Genomic DNA, 23,965 nt, shown 5'->3' with positions numbered 1-23,965 from the left:
CCCGCCCCCGGCCCATCCTGGGCCCAGCTCGCCAGCCAATCGGCTCTTGGGGGCGAGCCTGACGCAAGCACCCGGAGGCAGGCTTAAGCCTCAGCCTCCAACCCCGCCCCCTCAAGCCCCGCCCTGCAAGCGAGAGGGAGGAGACAGCACAGCTTTATTTGGGGTCTGGAGGGAGGCCAGGAGGACTGGAGGGCCAGGGGTGCGCGGGTGGGGGCAGCCGGCAAGCCCGGGCATGACAGCGGCCTGGCTAGCCGCGCTCGCAGATGACCTCGACGACACTGGGCTCCATGGGCACGGGGTCCGGGCATCGCAGGGCGGCGGAGGCCACCACCTCGTCCAGCAGCAGGTGCACCAGCTCCTCGTCGGCCACGAAGCGCCACAGGTAGAGCTGCAGGAAGTGGCAGTCCACCTGCACCTGCTGCAGCCCGAAGCGCCCGAAGGTGCGCAGCCGCACACACTCCAGCAGCGTCTTCAGGCTGATCTTGATGATGCCGGTCAGCACCGACACCTGCAGGGAGGGACACGGGGCTGCAGCTCCCACAGCCGGTGTTGGGGAAGGGCACCCACATCAGGGCCAGGGAGACAGTAAGATGGCTGTGATGGCATGGAAGGCCCAGGGAGGGAGGGACAGACACCAGATTAGCCCATCATCTTGAGGGAAACAGACAGGGAGAGCCCAGCAGTCACAGGCAGAGATGGGGGTCAGCAATGGGAAGGGGAGTGGGGTTACTGAGTCAGAACACCAAGTCCCTGAGTGCGGGCTGGGCGGGGCTGAGACCATGGGGTGAACAGGAACCCTGGGGAGGACCCAGGACCGCAGGGAAACAGCACAAGGGCCAGAGACACACTAGGTCAGCACCCACTCCCTGGCTGGGCGCACACCAAGGTCGGGGCAAAGGGCCATGGGATGTGATGGTGGGGCTCTGGATACTCATTCCCGGGAACACCCCTCGGAGAAATACTGGGGGGCAGTGTGGGGACCCTGGAAGGGGGGGTTCACTGGTGACTTCAAACCTTGTTGAACTCAACAGGACTGAACACATCAATCCGCTCAGAGAACAGCTTCTGGATGTTGCTCAAGAGGTTGGTGTCCATTGGGGCACTGGATGGGGGACAAGCACTCAGAGCCCACCCTGCACCCGTTCACCTTTGTCCATCCCCCCAGGGGCCAGTCTGACCAGCAGACCTGGGTGTGTAGCTGGGTGCGTAGCGGCCCTGCTGCCGGGAGCTGCTGTACACGGAGAAGGTCCTCTTGCTGGAGTCACTGCTCTGGGCCTTGCGAACACCCTCTTCGTACAGGAGCCCCACCTGGTGGTGGAAGGAGACACTGCAAAGAGGCCAGAGCACGCGGGACCTCCAGCTCCCCAAGTGCCCTGGGCAAGGGCTAAGGATGCCCCAGCTACACACTCATCTACCACAAGTCACATTTGTTACTGGAATCGCAGGAAGTCCAGCTTGGAACCTCACTGTTACCCGGTCACTATGTACAGAAGTAGCGGAGTGGGTAAAGGTGGACACAAAGACACTGAGGCCCTTATTTTCTGGGTGACGGCCTCACGGAAGGAACGGGGGTGATGATGCCACAAACAGGCTCCCTGGCCAGCACCTGCACGTCAATAGCCGTCGTATCCTCCACCACCCGCTTCATGACGGCGCGCACGTTCCGCGGCTCCAGGGTACTGAGCCAGTCCCGCGTCTCCACGCTCTTGCGCAACATCTGTGATATGACCAGGCCCTGCACCTTCACATAGTGGGTCAGCAGCCGCCGTGCCGTCTCCCTGGCCTCTGCACACAGTGTGCTCACAGGTGTCACTGGAGACTGGTCCTGAGCCAGGGATGCAGAGGACAAAAAGGTGGTGGGTGCTGGGGGAAGCTCAGGGGGCACTGCCAACTGGGAGCTGGGCACAGGCTGGGCATGGGAGGTTGGGTTGAGACAGGCAGCTGGCCCGACAATGGGGCACTGCCTAGTTTCCTGCTTTCCCAGCACCACCATCCCCTGCCCTGCCATGAGCTGGGCGCTCACCTGCACCAGGAACTGCTCGTCAGTGAGGGTGAGGATGTAGGAGATGGTGGCCGTCTCATAGTCCAGGCAGAGGCGGGAGAGGAGCAGGAGCAGGGCGGGGGGCGTGGCACCCCCCTTCTCCCCGGGGCTGTCACAGAAGCTCTGAGCCGTCTGGCACATGGACCGGATGAAACCCACGATGAGGCCCTCACGGACACCCTGGCTGCAGAACTCGCCCTGTGGGGAGGAAAGGCGGGTAGACAGCAGGTCCCCTCTCCCAGGCAGGGGCTGCCAGCGACCCTCTGCTGGAACCCCAAATGCCCTGGCGCTTCACCAAGGGGCAGTTTCATCCTGCACTCCAGCGCCCAGGCAGCTGCTCTGCTTAGGGAAGGGACCAGCACTGGGGCCCAGCTGGCAGACGCCCTCACACCTTCCCCATCCCTCCAGGCTCTGCCAGTATTCCTCCTGACAGTCTGAAACCATGTCTAGAGTGCCCTGATAGCTGCCAATCTGCAGAATGAGTAAAAAATGCCCAGAAAAAGGAGAGAGTGTGCCAGGGGCAGGCATACCCGGAAGTAGGGCTTGTTGGAGAAAGACACCTCCTTGGCGGTGAAGAGGTGCACAGCAGCCAGCGAGGCCTTGATGTGGCTCAGGGTGGAGCTGGCCACATTGGCCAGCAACTCGGCCAGGCCAGGGCCTTCCTTCCCGGCCAGGCGAGGGGCCGCCAGCGCCTGCCGCACGTCGGTGAGGCAGCCCAGGAAGGCCGCCCGCAGGCCCTGCAGGTGGTGGCCCAGGCGCTCCCGGGCCGCTCGCTCCACGATCTCCGTGGCGGCGTCGGCCAGCCCGGCCGCGGCGAGCAGAGCCCCGGGTGCCCGCAGGCGCCGGTGGAAGCGGTCCAGTGCCCGCACCAGCAGCGAGTTGTCGCTGCCCCCTTGCTCCTGCGCCAGCCGCCTCTCCACCAGGGCGAAGTAGCAGCCACCCAGCTCCCGGGCAAAGGCTGCCAGCTTCTCCGCGCCCGCGGGGCCCTGGGCCGCGAACAGCTCCTGATAAGCCGCGGCCACCTGGCAGAGGCCGCCCACGAAGCCGCTGCCGCCGCGGTCGGTGAACTCTAACACGTCGGGGGCAGGAGGGGAGGGCCCCAGCTCTGCCTCCAGGCTTCTCAGCTCCGCCTCCAGCCGCCCGCGGGCGTGCGCCAGGAACTCCTCACACAGCTCCTCTGCGGGCTCGCCCAGGGCCAGCAGCAGCTCCACGCACTCCGCCTGCTCGGGGGCACCGGAGCCGCCCTCACTGCCGGGAGGAAGATGGCAGGGGGGAGCAAGGAGACAGGATTTGAGGGGGGCCTGGGGGAGGAGGGAAGGTGCAGGGCAGGGGCCGGAGGGGGGGCCGGAGGCCACACCTGAAGCGCTGCCGTAGCTGCTGGGCCAGGCGGGCCGTGATGACCTGGCAGTCGTCCTGGATGGCACGGAAGGAGGGCAGGTGCTGGTACTGCTGCAGCACGGCCCGCGCGCGGCCCTGGTAGCGCACCGCCTGCCCGTAGGCGCCCAGCTCCACGCACTTGGTGAGGCGCGAGGGCAGCTCGAAGAGGAACTGCAGCTTCCGCAGCAGAGCGTGGACCCCTGGGGGCGAGGGCAGGGGGTCAGCCTCGGAGCCCCGAGGGCCGCCCGCCTCGGCACCTCCCCTGGGGCAGGCCCACCTGCCAGCTTGGTGATGCGCTCGTGGCGGTCCTGCAGCGTGGCGCTGATGCGCGCGCTGAAGTCTGTGATCACGGCCATGTTGGCGGCCAGCCGGTCCATCTCATCCTCCATCTTCCGGAAATCATTCTTCATCTTCCGAATGGTGTCTGCGAGGGCGCGGGCCCGGAGAGGGAGGAGGGGATGGAGGGTGCAGTGCCAGGCCAGCACTCATCCTGGGGACAGTGCAGGTGCTCTCACACCCGCCCCTTCCCACAGGCCCGAGCCCACGCTGCCGAGGCGCCGAGGGCCGCACTGCTGTCTGGTGTGAGCGGCCGCGATGGTGCTGGGTCCCAGGAAGTGGGGGAGGGGCAGTATGCCAACGCAGCAGGTGTTTCTGAGCACCCCTTGCGTGTCCTAGCCCTGGGGCAGGGGCAAGGCGCTCAGTTTCTGCCCTCGGGAGATGCCCAGAGCCAAAGGAGGGCACAGGCACCTGCAGACCTGTCTGCTCTTCCCCGTGCACTGCCTGGCACTGGGGAGACAATAATACTTGTTCAGGTTTATCTCCTTCAGACTCCCAAACCCAGTTACCCGCCTTCCAGGACACGGTCAGTCTTTTCAGGAGGGTCTTTCCCTTTTGTCCGACAGAAACCTGGCCAAGGAGGCTGTTCGTCCTTCACACCCAGGCCCCTCAACGCTTCCAGAAGGTTCCATCCTCCTCCCTGCAAGCCCCCTGCTTCTTTGAAGACCACACCATCAAGCTATCCCCCTCCCCCGTTGCCGTCCCTGTGTCCTCTTTCCATGCCTCTTGGTTCCTGACCAGTCACCTCTTCGTGGACTCAAACACCCTATAGATGAGTCTGGGGGACATCCCTGACTCTCTGTTCTCTGGCCGCCTCAGTTCCGTCCATTCTGCCTCATCTGTGCCACCCCCCCTTGTCGGCAGCTTGGCGTATTGGAAAGACACTCTAACCAACAGAGCTAGCCAGCCTTGGCATCTTTGTGTCCCTTAATGTCCTACATTTTCTGTTTCTTTGCTTAATTAAAAAGATGAAGGGGCCCTGGCCGGTGTGACTCAGCGGATGAACACTGACCCAGGAACCAGAGGACGCCGCCTCCATTCCTGTTTCCCCAGCCCAGGCCGTGCAGGAGGCAGCCGATTGACGATGTCCCTCTCTCATCAATGTTTCTATCTCTATCCCGCTCCCTTCCTTTCTTGGAATTAAGGAAGGGAGGAAAGGAGGGAGGGAGGGAGGGAGGGAGGGAGGGAGGGAGGGAGGGAGGTCGAGGCAAGCACATCCTCAAGACCAGAAAGAAAGCCACCACTAATGAAGGAAGGAACCCTTCTAAGGCATCTGTAGTGCCAGGCATTCCAAGTACATCAGATAAATTAACCCCCTTTGGTCCTCAAAACAACACTGTAAGAGCAGCTGTCACCGCTACAGGCATCTGACCACAGAAGCTCTGACAGAGAGAGGTGAGAGTGGGTCAGTATCGGGCAGAGCTGGAATCTGGATCTCCTCCTTCTAAATCCCCTGCCGGCTCTCCCAGCCCAGGGAAGGCACTGGGGGAGGAGGGGCGGAGGGGGCGTGCCGCGGTGGGGAGCACCTGTGGCTGAGATGAACTTGTTGTAGTTCTCATAGACCAGGGTCTGCATGTCGCTGTCTAGGGCCCGGATCTGCCGCACCATGTCCGTCTCACTGTCCATCAGCTGCGCCAGGGGGCACTCTCTCCGCAACTGGAGGAAACGGGGTGTTCAGTGCTCAGGTCAGAGGGCACTGAGCCTTGCCCCTCGCTGGAAGGCTTTCGGTGCAAGAAAACCCTTTTCCCACCCCTATCAGAATCGGAAATGGAGCCTATGAGTGGCATAGCTCAGGAGTTACTCGGTTTGGGGAGCCACATTTGGGGTTTGTCAGCCTTTGAAATCCTCAGATTCCTCCGAGGCCCAGTCCAGAGCCTGTCGGCGGCGGGGCCACGCCCGCCACCCGGGGCTGTCAAACGTCAGGGGCCTCCGACTCCAGGCCAAACCCGCCCTCGCCCCTTAGCCTCCAGCTTCGTCCCAGCCGCCTGGCGGGGGTCGTCTTCCTTTTACTTCGTTAACAGTCGGGGCATGTTCTGGGGGTGCAATTTATGGGGGCCTAGTGCCCACCCCCTTTCCCCTCCCCCCATAAGCTTACCTTGTCCAGATACACTTCCGGGTCGAAGTGCGCCCCATTGAGATCTGTGGGGTCCAGGGGGTCCGACCCCGGGGCGCGCCCCGCCGCCTCCCCCTCCGAGAGGCCGTAGTAAAGCTTCAGCATCCCGTGCGCCTTCCGGCGCCGCTCCGGGGCCTCGGCGTCCGGCCCCTCCGGGGAGTCCCCGGGGCCCGGCCCGGCGGCGGCAGCCGCCATCGCGCCACCCGCAGCCCACCCAGGGAGGCAGGCGGAGCACTTCCGGGAATCACAGAGTGGTGGAAGCGAGGCGGTCCTTCAGGAGAAACGTTCCGCTGCCGCCCTGGGTCCTTCGAGATTAGAGTTCCCCCGCTTCTTTCCTCCTCGAGCGAAGAGGTTCCGAGGGAGCCCTTGGTTCCGCCAGCTTCTCAGGTGGAGAGAAGGCAGGTGGTGGCTCCCAACCCTGCTCCACCCTCTCCCCCACCACCACCCCGAAGACAAGGACCCGCTTTCTGCAGAATCAGAGAGCGTGCGCCTGGCCTCCTGCCACTGCCTGGATTCCATTGCCACCCCAATTCCTAAAATTGGGTCCAGTCTTCACAGGGGAGTTGTGAGAATTAAATGCACACACCGTCCGCCACTCGGTGCCTCTGGTGCAGCCTCAGGAAGCCTGGTTCTCTGACGGCGTCAGAATTGCCTGTGGTGTGTTTTAAGACTGGGCTTTCCCCGGACCTAGCTCCTTTTTAAAAAGTCCCCAGGGAGTTCTAGTGCACTCAAATATACCGTGTTTAGAAGACAGACTCAGCAGATCCTAAGTGACTGATAGGATGTGCTGAGTGAGGGGGTGAGTGGAGACTTGACCATAATTCTCAGGTTTCTGACTTGGGTAAAGGTGCCGGTTCACCAAGATGAAGAGCTCAAGAGGACGGGGTGACTAGTTCAGATTGAGACATGGCGAGCTTGAATGGAACTGGTGGCCTTTTGGTGCAGGGGAGGGCGCTCTGTTGCTATAGCATCCCATGCACCGAGAGGCCGTAGGTTCAAGTCCCGTTTTCCGGCTTGATCCCCAGTAGGGAACATGAAAGAGGCAGCCAATTGATGTTCCTCTCTCTCTTTAAAATAAACAAAACCAGATTTATATTTTAAATGGCATTGAGCTAGGAGCCCTAATATTTGTTTGTAGTCAAAGGAGAACTGAGGTGCAATCGTTACCACAGTGGGACCATGGCTGGGCATTGGGACATCACCCCTCTGGTGTGTCAGGCAGGCGCTCTGAGGGGCTATGATCAATGACACTGGGCAGCAAGCATGGACGGTGAGGTGAGGCTCTAACCCTCCCCGTTGGAGGCGGAAGACTTTGGCCATGACCTGATCTGGGACCTAATGTCCCAGGCAGACAGCAATGGGAAAGGACAAGTTCAACATTAAATCCTCCCTCTTCAACTTTCGTTGCGGGGAACTTACATGTCCCTTTACACCATTTCTGGCCATTTTTTCAGGCTTATTTTGTTGACAATCTTGGAGGTTTTTTTAGAAATATATTTTATTTCTAAATAAAGAGAGAGGGATAGAGTTAGAAACATCAATCAGCTGCCTCCTGCACAACTCCTACTGGGGATGTGCCCACAACCAAGGTACATGCCCTTGACCGGAACCGAACCTGGAACCTTACAGTCTGCAGGCCAACGCTTTATCCACTGAGCCAAACCAGTTAGGTTGGAGGGTTTTTAAAAATATTTTTTTATTGATTTCAAAGAGGGAGAGGGAGAGACAGAAACATCAATGATTGGCTACCTCCTGCACTCCCCAACTAGGGGCTAAGCCCATAACCCGCCAGGCATGTATGGAATCGAACCCAGACCTCCTGGTTCATAGGCCGATGCTCAACCACCGAGCCATGCTGGTCAAGCGAGTTTTATTCTCTTATATGTAGAGCGGAAATGTTTTCTTCATGGCTTCTGTCTCTTTCCACAGCCACAGGTAGAACTAGATCTTAGTCTCAGTACTGACTCTCACTCATTGGCTGTGAAAGCTTGAGCTGACAATCCCTCCCTGAACCCCCGATTCCTGTGTAAAATAGGATTTATGCCACCAGCCCCAGCTTTCTCCTGGGACTCTTGGGATGAGACAATGGGTGTAAAATGCTCTGAGTGCAGGAAGGTGGCAGAGGGGGAAGCTGGTCAGGTCAGGTCCTTGAACATCTGGGGAGAGGACTGGAAAGCCAGTATTTCTTGAGGCCACATCTAAGGAGGGCATGGGGAAGGTCCCGGGAGAGCCATGGGAAATCTGTGGTCCCTCCCTTCCCCTTAGTTCTGGTAGGTGCTGAAGCAAATACCTGGAGCTTGTGAGCCTAGGCCTCCCTCACCTGGGACACCGCCCCCCTCCCACACACACACACTTTCCTGAGCTGCAGTTCTTCACCTGCAGTGTGTCCTGCTAACTCCTCATGGAGCTGTGAGAGGATTCGGTGAGAAGACATGCAAAGTATAGAGGTGGGATGATGTGGAGACGCTGTCCCTCATGTGTGCCGTTAGCCCACCACCCTCCACAATTCACAGCTCCCCTGGCCACCCGTGAAACACTCTGCCATTGGCTGGAACCAGCCTGTGTTCTAGAACCTTGTCTCCTAAATGTCCTCCTGGTTCTAGAACCCCACTGCCATTTGAGACAGCGCACTCTAGAAGCAGAGGAGTCAGCTGCTCTTCCTGGGAGTTGTCTGCTCGCTCAAGCTCCACTGACCGCAGTGTGGGCTGCTGCCAGGATGCGGTGGCGGGACCGTATTGTGACGCTGTTCTTCCCGAAAGGCATGGTGCTCACCATGGCTGCGCTGCTGCTCTTCTTTCTGCACCTGTCCATCTTTGTCAGCGACGTGTACAACTTCTGCTTCACCTACCACTACGACCGCATGAGCTTCCGCTACACAGTTGTCCTGATGGTAGGCGAGGGCAGGGGCTCAAGGGCTGGCTGGGGGAAGCCCAGGGGCTGATGGGAACCCCAGGTGTGCCAGAGTGTCACTCTCCCACTGGGTGGGGCCTACAGTTCTCCAAGGTGATGGGCATCTGCTGGGCCGCCATGGGGTCCCTCTACGCTGAGATTGAAGATTACAAGATTGGCCGGTGCTTTGCCCTGGTCATCCTGAGTGAGTGAGGGAATGGGGGCCTCTGGAACCCTGAAAAGTGGCAGGAAGGCTGATGGGGGCTCTCTCCTCCGCTCAGTGCTCAACGCAGCCATGTTCTTCAACCGCCTGTCCCTGGAGTTCCTGGCCATGCAGTACCGGGAGGAGAGCCACTGAGGCTGGGGATTGGGCTGAGAAGGGGGAAGGAAAAGGAGGCTTTGGGAATTTTAATAAAGTCTGCCATTTATTTCCACCTGTCAGCTCCTTCATGGGTTGGGGGTGGGAGGCCAGAGACCGGGGGAAGCAGGTCAAGACCGACACTTGATCTGCAGGGACCCCCGGCCCCGCCTACAGCCACTCTAGTGGACTCGGCTTTGGTCCGGGATCTTAGTGTCTCAGACTTGAGGAAGAGGAGCAGCGAGAGGGCCCGCAGACCTGCCCATCTCCCCTGGGGCCCCAGGTCCTACGCTGGCCCAGCCACAAGCAAGGGCTCAGGAGGGACCCACACGGATGTGAGGGTTCATGAGGGGGTCCAGGTTGGGATCATTGTCAGCTGCAGCCCGGCCCAGGCGAGACATGAGGGCAAGAAGGGCCAGGAAGCCCAGCAGTCCCAGCAGCAGCAGCAGCCCCGCCCGCTGGAGCAGGGTCAGCGGCCGTTTACGAGACCCGTCCCGGCTCCTGGGGGGACGAGGGGAAAGTCAGATCAGGCCCCCAGTCCCTGGTGGCCCCGTGGCCTGGAGAAGAGCCCTGATCACGACACTCGTCTTCTGGCCCCAGCGCCTCACTCCTGAGCCTCCCTCATTTCCCCCAGTGTGCCACGGGGAGCTCATCCCCGTCCCTGCCCACTAAAGGGGACTGTGCCGCTGGAACCAGCTGAGGAATGACAGGCCTGGAAACAGGGAGGTGTCAGGCATGGGGACAGTCACAGATGGATGGTGTTGAAGCGGGAGGGGACCTCAAAGAGCCTGAGTCCAAACCTCATATGTAAAAGCCAAGACCGAAGACTTTTCTTGTCAAGCGGAAGCCTCTCTACACAGCCCAGCACCTGGGTGCCCATGTTAAGCCTTGTGCCCGGGGCCTCTGGCTCTCCCTTCCTCTCCTCCCCCTTCCTGGCATCGTAACCCTGTGTACCTGAGCAGCTGGGCCAGCCAGCCCAGGGCGGGCCGGCGGCGGTACTTGTCATCATCGCAATCCCTGTGGAGGCCTGGCGCCCGGTCATCGTCCCGCGTGTCATACACCTTCCTTGGGGCCGAGGCTGCAAGGGCAGAGCCACGAGCATGCATGGGCTCAGGGAAACCGCACCAGAGCAGGGGGAGGGGCGAGTAGGAGATCCTGGCCCTTCGGAGCCTGAGATTATGTCTCAGAATTGTGGGTCGGTAACATCTGTGCTTGGAGTGAGGAAGGGTCCCTCCCGTGGGTCACCCACTCCGCTCCCCCAGCCCAGGCAATCCCCTGGCTCACCGTGCGTCAGGGGCTCCGAGCTGCCCATGTGGATCACCGTGTGCTGCTCGGGCCGGCCGGGGGACGCGGGGGGCCGGGGGGCTTGGCTGTAGAAGGCTGGGGCAGAAGTGCTGGCGGTCTCTTCTTGTGCAGAGGTGCTGGCTGCGGCAGGAAGACAGCTGTCAGCAGGGTGGGGAGGCGAGGGCCCCAGCAGCAGGCGGGGACCAGCACTCACCGTTAAAGCTGGGCCAGTCAGAGAAGTCAGAGGAGCTGAGGGACTCGGGCTCCGGGCTCACCACCTCATCGATCTGGAGGAAGGAACCATCTCACCAGCTGCTCAGTGCTGTCCCCACTCACTCACTTGGCCCAAGACAGATGGGCAGACAGACAGAGGGACTCTCACCAGAGGAAGGCCCAGTCCTGCCCGGGCCCAGTTGACCGTGGTCAGCTTCTCTCTCAGCACAGAGGCCACAGGACCAACCAGGTTGCTTGGGGGGAAGATGGGGCCGCTGCAGCTGGGACACTGGTAGCCAGCAGGAGCTGTGTTTCGGGGTAGCTGGGCAGCACGTTCATTGAGGCAGGCCCAATGGAAGAGATCTTGAGGCCCAGGAAATAGCACAGAAGAGGCATGAGGAAGAAGACACTTTAGGCCTGTCGCCCAGCTCCAGCCCCCAGCCCAATGCAGGATCTACTCACACATATGTGCAGCCCAGAGCCGCCTCCTTCCCATCCTCCCCTTCGGTCCATTTCACCAGTGTTCCCTAAGCCTTCAGCCTTATTGGCTACCACCATCTCACTAAGTCAAAACAGATGCTACAACCCTCCCCCCCAGCCCACTGGGGGGGGGGGGGGGTAGGTGGGAAGCATTTGCCAATCAAGAACAGTTTCAGAAAAGCTTCCTAGACACACACAGAGGCACAAATGTGCTTGCACACACCGATGGGCACAAATATACATAATCAAACACAGATGCCAACTCACACATACACATCTGTACATGCACTTGTTTGCTAACACTTGAGCACCTTCATCCACACAATCTCCTGCAACCCCACAACACACTTGTAGCCATGTTCACACACATTTATCCACTCACCTATAAGTTCTAATGAACACACTAACACTTATGTAAAGACACATGCACATAAAATTCGTGCACATATATCCACATCCTGACACTGAAAGACACTCATGGAGTTTACTTCTTCAAAAAGTGGAACTAAGACAAACTGATGTGTGTCTCTCACATCGATGTTTCTCTCTCTTTGTCTCTCCCGCTCCACTCTCTAAAAATCAATGGAAAAATATCCTTGGATGAGGATTAATAACAAAAAGTGGAACTAAGACTCTTAGACCAGAGTCAGATCACTGTCATGACACGTCTGCTGACTTCTTTCATCAGACTTTACTGTGGGAAACTCCTTTCTTCTCTATTCAATCTTGGAATCAGCAATTAATCTTTTTTTTTTAATCCTCACCTGAGGATTTTTAAGAGAGTGAAAGGGAGGAAGGAGGGGGGAGAGAGAAACATTGATGTGAAACAGACACATTGAGCCCTAGTTGGTTTGAGTCAGTGGATGGAGCGTTGGCCTGTGGACGAAGGGTCCCAGGTTCGATTCCAAGTCAAGGGCACATGCCTGGGGCTGTGGGCTTGATCCCCAGTAGGGGGTATGCAGGAGGCAGCCAATCAATGATTCTCTCTCATCACTGATGTTTCTTTTTCCCTTTCCCTTCCTCTCTGAAATCAATAAATATGTATACACATTTTTAAAAAAGAGACACATTGATTGGATGCCTCCCACATGCACCCCAACCAAGGTCTGGGATCAAACCTGCAACCAAGGTAGGTGCCCTTGACTGGGAATCAAACCCAAGCTCCTTCAGTTCACAAACCAACACTCTAATCACTGAGCAAAACTGGCCAGGGCTTGCCAAAACCGGTTTGGCTCAGTGGATAGAGTGTCAGCCTGTGGACTGAAGGGTCCCAGGTTCGATTCCGGTCAAGGGCATGTACCTTGGTTGCAGGCACATCCCCAGTACGTGATGTGCAGGGGGCAGCTGATGTTTCTGACTCTCTATCCCTCTCACTTCTTCTCTATAAAACATAAATAAAATTTATTTAAAAATAAAAACTGGCCAGGGCTCAGTAATGAATCTTGAATGCCTGAAAGTCCCATGCTTCCAGCTCATGCCTGGACTGGTCAGCTACTGCTCACAGACACAAACACACCACATGTTTTACTGATTTTCCCTCAACTCTCAAGATTGGAGGGCTAGCAGATTTAATTTTCAGGGAAAGACACTGAGGCCTAGGACGGGCAATGACTCCCCTGAGTTAACACAACATGTAAGTAACCTAGCAAGTCTGGGAACTCAGGCTGCCACCTCCTCAGCTAGGCAGTCGCACTGTCCTGCTGCCTGCAGAGGGCGTGGGAACCAGCCACCAAGATGGGCCTGTCCCAGGACTCACCATAGCAGACAAGGCGGGTCGTCTCTCGCGAGGCCAGGGGTGTGTTGCACAGGCGGCAATTGGAGCTGTAGTCGCTATCTTGGAGCCACTGCAGGTAAGACTGTACGATGCACTGAGTGGGAGAGAGAGGTCACAACTGAGCAGGGGCTCCACAATCCAGCCACCCAAGACCCAATGGTCTGACTCTCATCGCGAAGCCTTCCCACGCTTGTTCAATCAATAAACATTTACTGAGCACATACGGTGTGCCAGATTATATCTTAAGGGCTAGGGGTATAGCAACGAATCAAATAAATGAAGTCCTTGCCCTGGTGGATCTTCCACTCCAGCGCCTGGCCCTTCATGGATTCGGAAGCCAATACCACCTGCCCTCCCAGTGCCCTGCTCAGCCGCTCTTTTAAAGGCCCCACCTTGGCGTGATTGGCTACCAGGCAGTGCTCGCAGACGTTGACCCGGTGTTCGAAGCAGAATAGGTTTGTCACCTTCCTCTTGGGGCACTTGCAAAGCCCCATGGTCCACCCTGAAGAAGGGGCCTGAGTTGGTAGGCAGCCAGGTTCTGGTGGCCGCCCCTAGGCACTCCCCAGCCAAGTTCGTTTCTACAGCCCTAGGCACTCTCACATTGGTGCCAGCCCCAATTTTCGGCCCAGCGCCCCTCTTCACTCCGGACCACGCCCCCGGCTTAAATCCCTCCTCCAAAAACCCCCCTCATTCCTCCGGAGTCCCGGCCCGGCCAGGCTCCCCCATCAGCGTCCCCAGATACCACCGGCCCCGCCCCCAGGGCCCCTCCCGCCCCCACCCCTCCAAGCCCCGCCCCCACTCTCTCCACAGCCCCCACCCTCAGTGTCACTGGTGCACCGCGGCCCCGGTCCCGAGGAGCGGGAGCGCCGGTCCGAGGGGCAGACACCGCGCCCCGCCGACCTCCGGCTCAGCTCTTTCCAGCTCGGGCCGCCCCGACTATCCCTCCGCTGCCACGTCTCTTCCGGGTGCGGCGCGTGCGGCGCGTGCGGATGACGCAAGCACGCCGTTGGCCCCGCCCCTGAGACGCTCTACGTGGTGACGGCCCGTCTTTCTCCCTCCCGCCTTGCGTCACTTCCGCTTCCTCACGGGGAAGGCGGGTAGTTCGAACGTTTTTGCTTCGGAGGAGCCTGGCGGTTGGCGCGAGCCCCACCATCCTCGGTGGCGGCGCGGCCAAGGTCGAGGCCAAGGATGTCCGGGAGGCGGACGCGGTCCGGCGGGCCCTACCAGGGCTCCGGTGAGCGGAGGGCGCGCGGGAGGGATGGGCCCCAGTGTCTGAGGGACGCAGCTTCCCTCCCCCTCCCGCCGGAAGAGGCTCGGACTGACCGGGAAGGCGCCCCCGACGGGCCTGTTCGCGAACCTTCTGTCTCTTTTCCCCAGAGCCAAGGGCCTCACTTCCTACTCAGTCTCTGCGGAGGTCTCAGCGGAAATCAGGCTCTGATCTTCCCAACATCCTCCCTGACATCTGCCCGAAGGTGAGTGAGTGAGCCCGGGGTTCCTCAGGTGCTTCCCCAGAGGTGCCTCCTTCCCCAGAGGCCGCTGGGCTCGGACAGAGCTCATGGTCACCCCTCCTCTCCAGGAACGTCATGCGACGCCAGTCAGAAAGCCCATCGTCTTGAAGAAGATTGTGGCTCATGCTGTACAGGTGAGGGCTGAGAGAGGGCTTGTGGGTGGGGAGCAAACCGGGGGGCTGGCTGTGTGGTCAATTAGTGTTGTCTCCACAGATCCCAGCTGTGGACTCGCCTCGGAGGAGCCCTCGGGTGAGTTCATTTTCATCTGCTTTGCTGCCTGGAATCCAGGACGTTCTGGAGCTGGGGAGGGGCATGGTGTCTGCTCACATCCGCTTAGCGTGCTGTTTGCAGCATTTTGAAAGTTTGTCTTTCCATATCTGTATGCATTGCCAATCTTGCTTCCTCTTGTAGACTTACTAGGTCTCGATACCCTGGTGTCCTCTACCGTTTTCCTTCTAGCCCCACCCTCCACTTAGGCCTTCCCCACTCTATCGGTCGCGTCCATGGGTTATGCATACGATTCGGACTTCCTGGGAGTAACACGGGAGGCGGTCTCTCTTCTGTCCTGGTAGATCGCGTTTTCCTTGGAAAAAGAAAACAACCCTCCTGCCAAGGAGCCTACGAAGGCGGACCTCTTCAAGAAGTACAGCGTCCCTGCCACTCCTGTGCAAAGCCCAGATGTTGTTGAATCCAACTCCAGTGAAGGAGACCTGGACACCAGGGACTTGGACATGTCCAAGAAGGTCAGGCGATCCTATAGCCGGCTGGACCCCCTCTGTGCCTCCGCCTCCACCTCCACCCCGGGCCGCCCATCCTGCTTTGGCTTCGAGAGGCTGCTGGGGACAGAAGACCTGGCTGGAGTCTCGCCTTTGGTGTGTTCAAAGTTAACCGAGGTCCCCAGGGACCCTGGGAATCCTTTGGTCCCAGATACGACTCTCCCTGGAATTTCCCCGCCCGTGAAGGAGAAGAAGAAGAAGAAGAAGGTGCCGGAGATCCTGGTGAGTGAGGGGCAGGGCCTTCCTCTGCTGTCGTGCAGACATCCTGGGAGATGCCAGGACACGTGAGGGGCTGGGGCGCGGTTCTGGTTGTTTTGGGGGAAAGACGGCACCTGCGTGCAGGGTGTGGGTAGACATGCTCCAGACAACATGTCCTCTTCCCCACTCACCTGCCTCCCATTTCTCTTCCCTCAGAAATCGGAGCTGGATGAGTGGGCTGCAGCCATGAATGCTGAGTTTGAAGCTGCTGAGCAGTTTGATCTCCTGGTTGAATGAGATGAAACTGGGGTGCACCTAGCCAGACTTCCTTCCCCCTGTACATAGCCTCTTCTTCCTGTGCAACAGACACCTGGGGTCCCCCTCCCTGGCCTCGTTACCTGTGCGTGTGCTGTTGCTGCACGTGAGGTCCGCCCCTGAGTGTTTGTGCGGTGGCAGCTGTAGGAGATAAGGTTCGCCTGGCCGGTGTCCTGGCCGGTTTCCAGTTGGGTTAGAAGTGGGAGGGAGAATCACTGGCCCAGCAGGAAGAGGTTACAGGGCTGAGGATTGTGGGTGAGAGCGTCTCTACTGTTTCGGATGTGGCTGCCCTGTGCCAGCCCCAGCAGAAATGCATCCCCAGCCCAGCCTGTGTGGCTCAGTGATTGAGCATCAACCTATGAACCAGGAGGTCATGGTTCGATTCCTGGTTGAGGTACGGGTCTGGGTTGTGTGTTCAATTCCCAGTGTGGGGCATGCAGGAGGTAGCCAGTCTATGATTCTCATCGTTGATGTTTCTATCTCTCCCTTTCTCTCTGAAGTCAATAAAAGTATATTTAAAAAGGAAAGAAACAGGCGCCCGCAGCCTCAGGCTTTCCCTGCTGAGTTGCCTTCTGTTTGTGGCTTGGTTCCACCTGTGTACGAAGGCTTGGGTTTCCTTAGATTCTGTAGATGGTCCGGGAGAGGATTTGTGGGTTTGGGACAGTTCTGTCTGGGGAAGAAGCTGGACTCGCAGGCGGTAGAATCGGGTTTAGGAGAGGGAAAGCCTTCGTTGGCTTCAGACCATAGGCGTTTACTCCTTAGAAACTATTTCATATTTCTGTGTTCTGCTGTTGAGGTATTTGGCTAAAAACAAGGCCAGTGGAGTGCTGGCCGCATAGGGCAAAGGGTATGGCACCAGGTACCACAGGTTCCAGCCTCTATAGAACCTGCTGCTCGGCTGGGAAGGGGCTCACGGCAGGAGGTAACCCCTCTTGTCATGCACATCTGTTTCTTACAAACTAACCTTCAGTCTACTCGGCTCTAGAACAAAGCATACAGGTGAAGCAGTCCTAGTCCCACTGGCATTTTGCAGTTACACGTGAAGTTCTAGGAAGCTTTCTCACTTTCCGAAGGGGCAGCAGTCAGTTCTGTCATTAGTGCCCTGTCACAGGAGGACACGGCCTGAGGCAGGTGCTAGGAGTTGAGCTAGGGGACAGAAAGATCACCTGTCTTCGGGGAACCACCCCCACCATTTCTCTTCTCAGTGCTGGTAAGGGCTGCCCACCCACACTGCTCCACCCCCACGTGTTGAACTTGGCACATGTACAGGTCTGGATGGGAGGCTGGGTGTCAGGGAAGAGGCTTGTTCAGTCACCTGCACGGCACTGAGAAAGCTCTTCACGTGGCCTGGGAGTGCCAGCCTGCCTGGTCCACCTTTGTGCTTTGTCAGATCTCACAAGCAAGGCCCCTGGCAGGTGGGCCAGATGTCCGCCCCTGAAGGCCCCACCCTGGCTGGTGGGCAGGACAGAACGGTTTCAGTCCTGTGGGATCAGGAGTGGCCAGGTGATGAGTTGATGTCATTGCTGCAAACTTCTCTCCCTGAAAAACTAAGAAAGTGGAGTTGAAGAGATTTTTCTTCTTAAAAAATAAACTTGGTTGAAGAGTTTGTTCTCAGATTGTGTTTCTTTCTGTGGGTCAGAGGCAGAGTTGAGGATGTCAGGCCCAGGAAGCTAAGCCTTGGGGCTGTGTCACAGGGTTGACCCCATTTCCCATGTCTTTCTATCCAGTTGCTCGCACCATTCTTCCAAGGCTGGGCTCCCTGCCCCAAGGGGAGTTCCAGGGTAAGGTGCTAAAAGCTTCGTCCAGAGCCTGGGAGCACCCCCCCCCCCCCCCCCAATCCTGAGTCAAGCCCTGTTTCCCTGTCCCGTCCCCAGGAGCCTGCTCCTCACGCTGGCCCAGCCTGGTGCAGAAGCACCAGGAACTAGTCAGGTGTCCATGCATTTGCACAAACCAGTCTTGTCAGGTCTACATGTGTCCCCGCCTCCTGGACCCAGCAAATCAAAACCTTAAAGTCTGTTCAGCTCCCGCCCCGCCCTCCCACCTCCTCGCCTCACCCAGAGGGAAGCAGCTTCCTTCTCCAAGGCCACGCCTCCCACTTTGGCTTTTGATCCAATTCTGTCGTCTGAGCCCTGTGCCTCTCCCCTACAAGTGAGGTATGGAAGGTTGGCAGCCGCTGCTCTATCCACTGAGCCAAACCAGCTAGGGCTGTTAAAGCCTTTTGATACAATTCCACTTCTGGGTGTAACCAAAATAATTGAAAGTAGGGTCCTGAAGAAATATTTGTACATCCATGTTCTTAGCATGGCTCACACTAGACAGAAAAGGTGGAAACACCATAAATATCCATTGATGGATGAATGGATCAACAAAATGCAATATGTAGGTTCAATGGAATATTATTCAGCTCTGTCAATTTCAAAAGGAATGAAATTCTGATACATGCTACAACATGGATGAGGATGAACCTTGAAAACACGATGATAAATGTCATGGGCTATACACAAAAGGACAAATATATGATTCCACTAATAAGAGATACTGGAAGCAGTCAAATTCATGGAAACAAGTAGAATGATGGTGAGTGCCAGGGGGTGGAGGAGGGCAAATGGATTATTATTTAACTAGAGGCCTGGTGCACGGGATTGGTGCACGGATGGGTAGCATGGCCTGAGGAGAATAGCCCGCTGTGGGAGCAGCTGACTGGGAGCACTCCACTGACCACCAGGGCACGCTCCTGCATTGAATGTCTGCCCCCTGGTGGTCAGTGTATATCATAGCAACTGGTCGCTGGGCTTTTGTTATATGGGGTGTGTATAGAGTTTCAGTTCCGGGGAAATGAAAAAGTTCTAGAGATAGATGGTGGTGATGGCTGCATGGCAATGTGATGTACTTAATGCCAATGAACTGTACACTTAAAAGTGGTTAAAATGGTAAATTTTATGTATTTTATGTCACAATAAAATTTTTGAAAAATACCCTTTGGTGATTTTTCATTGTCCATGCAGTATCATAATGATGGTTAGTGGGTTTTAGCTGCCCAGTACCTCAGTCTCTGCAAGTGAGCTGGCTGCATGGGACATGCTTACACAAAAATAGTTCAGTTTATCTGGCATTGAAACTTACCTACTAGCTCACGCTGCTTTCCAGCCGAGTGCCCCAATCTTCGACACCGTCCTGCCCCAGCTGTTCTTTCTGGTTGCCCTTCACTGGCCAGGATACCCCCTTGTTGAAGACCAAGCAGCACCCCCTCAGCCAAGTGTGTGGCCAGGGCTTTCTGTCCGGGCCTCTATGGCACATCTCCCTGCACAGGGTCCCTGCGAACCTGGGCCCTCGCATCCCCTGGAGCTTCTCTGGGGCAGAACCAGATCACGCTCATCTGTCTGTATGTTCTCGGGACCTGGCCTGAGGCCCGAGACCTGTTGGTCAACCAGTGCTTCCTGGGGACCATTAATTGCAGCGTGAATTGGATTTTGTTATGTTTATACATCATAATTTATTTACCTTTTCTTATATTTTAGCCGTTTGGGCCAGTTTTAGTTTTTCTTCTTGGTATAAATCAGCCACTGTGGGCCTCTGTACAAATTTTCTTTTGGAGTCATTTCTTTAGCCCTAGTTTCCAAAGCAAAGTTAACTCGGAAGCATTCTCAGGCCCAGCCCAGCTCCGACTCCTCTGCCGACCCAGCTAGGGAAGACCAGGGGAGGCAATTTTGCTCAGCAGAGAAAAGTATGGTCCGAATTCAGATCGCAGAAGGGGATGTGAACGTACTTAACGCCAATGAACTGTACACTTAAAAGTGGTTAAAATGGTAACTGGGAGAGGGGTGAACATTATGGGCAAGAGCATGGCACTGGGGAAGGTTTGGCATGGTGTCGGGAAGTGAGACTCCTGGCTGGTAATGAGCAGAGTATTGTGTGGGTTAGAACCAATGATGTCTGTGACAGAGGGTCTTGAATGCCATATTAATCACTTCTCCATGTCCCACTAACAGCTGATTTCTATACCAAAAAGGAGAGGCATTCTCCACGGTTTACAAGTTTCTCTAGGGTTCCATTAAATAGTGCCGTCCCAGCCCCCAGTCCACCCCCAGCCCTTGCATTTGCAGGGATCTGGTCGGCTGGACAAGAATTGGTGATAGAGCCGAAACCGGTTTGGCTCAGTGGTAGAGCGTCGGCCTGCGGACTGAAAGGTCCCGGGTTCAATTCCGGTCAAGGGCATGTACATTGGTTGCGGGCACATCCCCGGTAGGGGGTGTGCAAGAGGCGGCTGGTTGATGTTTCTCTCTCATCGATGTTTCTAGCTCTCTATCCCTCTCTCCTCTCTGTGAAAAATCAATAAAATGTATATATAAAAGAATTGGTGATAGAGACTCTCCAGGCTGGAGGCTTCCCCACGATAACCAGATGAGGCTGGAAAGGGGAGGCCCTGGGTTGATGGATGTGGCTCACCACCTGGGCTCTGTCTTCCTCAGTCTCCCCAGAGCGAAGCAGAAGCCCATTCTGAGCCCGTGGAGGAGCCAGTGGTGCAGCCTGTTGAGCAGGAGAACCTGGAAGAACCTGGAACTCCTCTGTGCCCAGCCCAGGTCTGTGGGGAGCTGGGCACAGAGGTGGCACGAGGGCTGGAGAAATTCTTTCCCTGCTGGGAGGAGACCGAACCCCCAGCCAGTGCCCCAGGGTGTGGGAGGACCCAAGCTCTTGGGCTGCCAGCCGCGTGTCACTTTGGTCACCATGACACCTTCTCTGCCAAAGCCATCTTCTTCAGAGTCAAAGCAGGACCTGCAACCAGAACCCACGGTCAAGTTCCTGTTTACACTCCTGAGCTCGGTGGAGCCCTCTGAGCCCAAAGACCCTCAAGCGTAAGTCTGTGTGAGTGTGAGAAGGGGAGGAGACTCATGGTGCTTCTCTCCCTCCTCCCAACCCCCATGTTAACACTCAGACCTGGGCCAGGGCTCAGCCCTGGGGTGGGCAGCGGGGACGCCCAGATAGGGCTGTAGGAGCCTGGGCCTTGGGCTGCCCCACCTCTCTGACCTCCCAGTTCTCTCCCAGCCTATTGATCCTCCAGTCTGACCCTCACTGCAAACCCATCCTAGGGAATTTGAGGCCCTGGAGAGCCGGTTCCTGGATGAGGAAGACTGGGGCAGCCGGCAAACCTCGAAGGAAATTAACCACTTGCAGAATGCTTGCATGAGGTGAGCCAGGTCTGGGCAGGTGCCGGCAGGTAGGGTGACAGACTTTCCCCAAGGAGGTCATGGCCTGGGGCTTGCCCCTCTTTCTTCCCTCCTTCCCTGGGCTACTCCGGAGACCTCCTCGGCCCGCAGTCTCCTTCCTCCCAAGCATCAGGTCCCTGTATGTTGGGGTGGCCCCTACAGGTCTGGGGGCCACAACTCTTTCCTAGCAATTGACTGTGTGCCCACATGCCTGCTTATTGGGCAATCTCCTAATAATCAGCTTAAAAATGAATATCCCAAAAGGCAGTTTTGGGGTGGTAAAGCTTTGGTTCCCCTCAATAAGACTGGACTCTGGGTGAGACCCTGGTCGCAGGGGGCTGTGCCAGGTCACACAGCTCACGCAGGAGGCATGGGTTGGGGGTGGGGCTGCCTAGGACAAGAGCCTGGGGGCTGAGGGGGCATCTCTTTCAACTTTAGACTCCAGGAGTCCATGAGCACTATTCAAGCAGACAATGTGACCCTGAAGGAGAAGCTGCAAAACCTGGTGAGGCCCTCAGCCAGGACTTCCTGCCTTTGCCATCCTCCTCCCTGCCTCCCAGCCCCGCTCCCTGCTGGGAGCCTCAGGCGGTCCTGCCACCCCTGCAACCCTTTGTTCTAGCCCGACTTGGTGTACAACATCCTGGTGGAGGAACTGAAGGCTGCCCAGGAGGAAGACCAGGGTGCCCAGGAGGAGGAGGAGGCCGGCCACGAAACATGGCTGTTCCAGGTGGCCAGGCAGCCCCACGGCGAGTGGTGAGGGGGCACACCTCTCTCCCCTTGCCAGCAACAGCCCAGCGTCCAGAGGAGCCCTGCCCCCCCGTGGCCTGCTGCTGCCCATGACCACAGAAACCAACGTCAGCCTAGAACAGCCCGAGGCCAGAGATGGGCACCTCCTCAGGAAGCCACTCCCACAGCAATAAACTTCCCTAGAGCTGAGCGAGGCCCCCGTGTGTCTGTGAGACCCTGCAAAGCAGGTGGAGCGGGAAGCCACCGGCTCCAAACTGAGCGTGGTTCCTGGATGCCCTCTGCTGTCTCCCACGCGGTTTGCTGGTGCTGAGCTTCCCCCAGCCCTGAGAGGTTCCAGGTCTGGTCAACGTCAGCCTCAAGGTCCATGTACCTGCGATAAGCACGGGGGCGGGACTGGAAGGGGCCACACCCCTTCCGAGGAGGATGGAGGTACCAGGTCTAACTCCAAAGGGCAGAGGTTCTAGGGAGGGGCAAGAAGAACCATTCCCCACCTGTGACCCCCTGGGCCAGTCTCTTCCCCTCTGTCAGTCATGTGATGGGGGGGCGGCAGAAAGTAAGAGCTCCCCCAGGGCCAGCACCTGCAGGCTGGAGTTGCATCTGAATTTGAATCCCCGCTCCCACCCAGCCTTCCCTCCAGCCAGGGCTTTCCCTCCCACGAGGCCTCCCTCCCTCCGTCTGTAGGCTCTCCTTGTCCAGGCCACCGTGCTGGCCCTCACCGCCGCGGACTGGCTTCCTGAGCTCCCGGCGTGGGCAGCGGGTCCTGGCCACCCAGAGGCCTTCAGGGCTTGTGTCCACCAGCCTTGCTGCCCTCAGCCTGTCTAGTCCTAGGGAGCCTTTCCTTCTAGTCCCATGATTCTTTTCTTTTTTTTTTAATATATTTTATTGATTTTTTACAGAGAGGAAAGGAGAGGGATAGAGAGTTAGAAACATCGATGAGAGAGAATCATCAATCAGCTGCTTCTTGCACACCCCCGACTGGGGATGTGCCCACAACCAAGGTACATGCCCTTGACCGGAATCGAACCTGGGACCTTTCAGTCCGCAGGCTGACGCTTTATCCACTGAGCCAAACCGGTTTCGGCAGTCCCGTGATTCTTGATGTAAGGAGAGAGAGAATAGGTAGAATATTCAAAGACTTAGAAATAATTCCCATACAACTGTGCTTCCATCTTTTTGTGTGTTTTTTATTTTCAACTCCTTAAGAGAGATAGCAGCAAGATGACAAAGCTAGTTTAAATGAGAATACAAGAGACTGACACATATATGTAGTCAAGTGCAGGGGATGGCAGTGGGGGGGGGGCGAGGAATCCTGAAATTTCCCGAAACTGGATACAAAATTGGTCAGTACCATAGAGGGTAATTTTTTTCAAAGCCCTATAAGCCACAGGGTGACATTATTACCGGGCAGAAATCCTCCGGTACGTCATGGAAAGGACCGGAACCATTTTTCTGCTTTATACCCACTGCAGGCGGACACTAGCCAAGCAGGTGGAAATTTAATTTGTGGCCCTTCCTCAGATCTGACTTAAACCAGACCCCATGACCAGGCCCAGACTGGATGAGAGAAGGATTGGTTTGGTCACAGCTTCAGGCTGAGCTGAGCGGAGCTCTGCTTAGCAGCCCACCCCTCCCAAGACCCACCCTTCTTGCCTGATGGCTTTAGGTGCCCAGGCATCCCTCATATCACTTCTGACCAGTTCCGGACCCCTGTGCCGGCCGACCAGTGACCCGTTTTCCCGAAGGGAATCATCGATGCTGAGACTGAGGGAGGATAGTTGGACCAGCAGCCTGATGGGTAAATAGATGTAACCACTTAAGATCTTCTACCTACAATACCCAGTCATCAGGGTGGCCCCGCTGAGCGGCTTCCTTCGGAAACCTCCGGCATCTCAGCCTGCGAAAGCAAGCCCACGTGGCTAATTGGTAAGACCCGCTGTAGGAAATGGAGTCTGTTACAGAGCCCCTCTGCTTCCCCAGTGTCTCTAAACCACAGAAATTGCTGACAGAGGCCCTAAGCGCATCCTGGCTACTGCCCAGTGGCCCAGGGCCCCAGCGCTGCCCTGAGCTCAGTCCCTAACACCCACTCCTGCTGACACCAAGGCCCACCAGTACTGCCCCCCAGTCAGCAAGGCCCTTTCAAGGGGAGCTCCCAAAGCAGCAAAGCTGCCTGGGCCCTAGGGCCCTACCAATCTTTTATCTCTCTCTCTCTCTCTCTCTCTCTCTCTCTCTGTCTCTCTCTCTCTCTCTCCCCCTCTCCCTGTCCCTCCCCTTGCGCCCCCCCAGAAGGCTACTGTGTCAGTCACAAGCATGACTCAGTCTTCCAGGCCTGTTATTAAGACACTGGGGCTGCAC

General features: G+C 57.4%; 4 protein-coding genes and 1 long non-coding RNA gene across 7 annotated transcripts; 3 read left to right on the top strand and 2 right to left on the bottom strand.

Moving 5' to 3' along the window:
* Positions 1-120: 120 nt before the first annotated feature.
* Positions 121-6,120, bottom strand: VPS51 (VPS51 subunit of GARP complex). The gene is made up of 10 exons (XM_084895834.1): positions 5,850-6,120; positions 5,281-5,410; positions 3,696-3,842; positions 3,399-3,618; positions 2,572-3,289; positions 2,024-2,239; positions 1,607-1,825; positions 1,187-1,308; positions 1,015-1,102; positions 121-508 (listed from the first exon to the last, which is right to left on the bottom strand). Exons 1-10 carry the CDS (start codon positions 6,060-6,062, stop codon positions 248-250), a joined length of 2,334 nt encoding a protein of 777 aa, XP_084751960.1. The 5' UTR covers positions 6,063-6,120; the 3' UTR covers positions 121-247.
* Positions 6,121-7,421: 1,301 nt separating this feature from the next.
* On the top strand, positions 7,422-9,114 carry TMEM262 (transmembrane protein 262; the record flags this gene model as incomplete). Its single annotated transcript, XM_084895990.1, has 3 exons — positions 7,422-8,757; positions 8,862-8,961; positions 9,038-9,114. The coding sequence occupies exons 1-3, from the start codon at positions 8,320-8,322 to the stop codon at positions 9,112-9,114; spliced, it is 615 nt and encodes a 204-aa protein (XP_084752116.1). The 5' UTR covers positions 7,422-8,319.
* A 48-nt stretch (positions 9,115-9,162) lies between these two features.
* Positions 9,163-13,851, bottom strand: ZFPL1 (zinc finger protein like 1). Of its 3 annotated transcripts, none has more exons than XM_084895932.1 (8): positions 13,683-13,851; positions 13,258-13,367; positions 12,848-12,959; positions 10,781-10,974; positions 10,613-10,685; positions 10,399-10,539; positions 10,069-10,192; positions 9,163-9,615 (listed from the first exon to the last, which is right to left on the bottom strand). In XM_084895932.1, the coding sequence occupies exons 2-8, from the start codon at positions 13,357-13,359 to the stop codon at positions 9,429-9,431; spliced, it is 933 nt and encodes a 310-aa protein (XP_084752058.1). In that variant the 5' UTR covers positions 13,360-13,367; positions 13,683-13,851; the 3' UTR covers positions 9,163-9,428. The 3 variants fall into 3 exon arrangements, with proteins under 3 accessions (XP_084752058.1, XP_084752057.1, XP_084752059.1); XM_084895931.1 differs by having other exon boundaries at positions 13,695-13,850; XM_084895933.1 differs by having other exon boundaries at positions 13,766-13,850.
* Positions 13,852-13,929: 78 nt separating this feature from the next.
* Positions 13,930-17,265, top strand: CDCA5 (cell division cycle associated 5). The gene is made up of 6 exons (XM_084895951.1): positions 13,930-14,099; positions 14,243-14,337; positions 14,442-14,507; positions 14,587-14,622; positions 14,946-15,371; positions 15,564-17,265. Exons 1-6 carry the CDS (start codon positions 14,054-14,056, stop codon positions 15,642-15,644), a joined length of 750 nt encoding a protein of 249 aa, XP_084752077.1. The 5' UTR covers positions 13,930-14,053; the 3' UTR covers positions 15,645-17,265.
* A 2,761-nt stretch (positions 17,266-20,026) lies between these two features.
* On the top strand, positions 20,027-21,614 carry LOC311628623. The gene is made up of 4 exons (XR_014796033.1): positions 20,027-20,242; positions 20,409-20,515; positions 20,750-20,848; positions 21,486-21,614. It is a non-coding gene; the product is annotated as an uncharacterized lncRNA (long non-coding RNA).
* The last annotated feature ends 2,351 nt before the right edge of the window (positions 21,615-23,965 follow it).

The sequence above is a fragment of the Pipistrellus hanaki genome, assembly GCF_964339955.1.
Source record: "Pipistrellus hanaki genome assembly, chromosome: 9".
NCBI lineage: Eukaryota > Metazoa > Chordata > Mammalia > Chiroptera > Vespertilionidae > Pipistrellus > Pipistrellus hanaki.
Note: the sequence above shows the minus strand (reverse complement) of the source record. Positions and strands in the feature narration are given on the sequence as shown.

Coding starts and splice junctions, on each gene's coding strand:
- VPS51 (XM_084895834.1), bottom strand. CDS start 6,062: ATGGCGGCTGCCGCCGCCGGGCCGGGCCCCGGGGACTCCCCGGAGGGG. Junction 3,290..3,398: donor CAGCTACGGCAGCGCTTCAG/GTGTGGCCTCCG, acceptor TCCTCCCGGCAG/TGAGGGCGGCTCCGGTGCCC. Junction 509..1,014: donor GTCCTGTTGAGTTCAACAAG/GTTTGAAGTCAC, acceptor CCCTCCCTGCAG/GTGTCGGTGCTGACCGGCAT.
- ZFPL1 (XM_084895932.1), bottom strand. CDS start 13,359: ATGGGGCTTTGCAAGTGCCCCAAGAGGAAGGTGACAAACCTATTCTGC. Junction 10,686..10,780: donor CAGGACTGGGCCTTCCTCTG/GTGAGAGTCCCT, acceptor TCCTTCCTCCAG/ATCGATGAGGTGGTGAGCCC. Junction 9,616..10,068: donor TGGCTGGCCCAGCTGCTCAG/GTACACAGGGTT, acceptor TCGTCCCCCCAG/GAGCCGGGACGGGTCTCGTA.
- CDCA5 (XM_084895951.1), top strand. CDS start 14,054: ATGTCCGGGAGGCGGACGCGGTCCGGCGGGCCCTACCAGGGCTCCG. Junction 14,508..14,586: donor TTGTGGCTCATGCTGTACAG/GTGAGGGCTGAG, acceptor TTGTCTCCACAG/ATCCCAGCTGTGGACTCGCC. Junction 14,623..14,945: donor CGCCTCGGAGGAGCCCTCGG/GTGAGTTCATTT, acceptor CTGTCCTGGTAG/ATCGCGTTTTCCTTGGAAAA.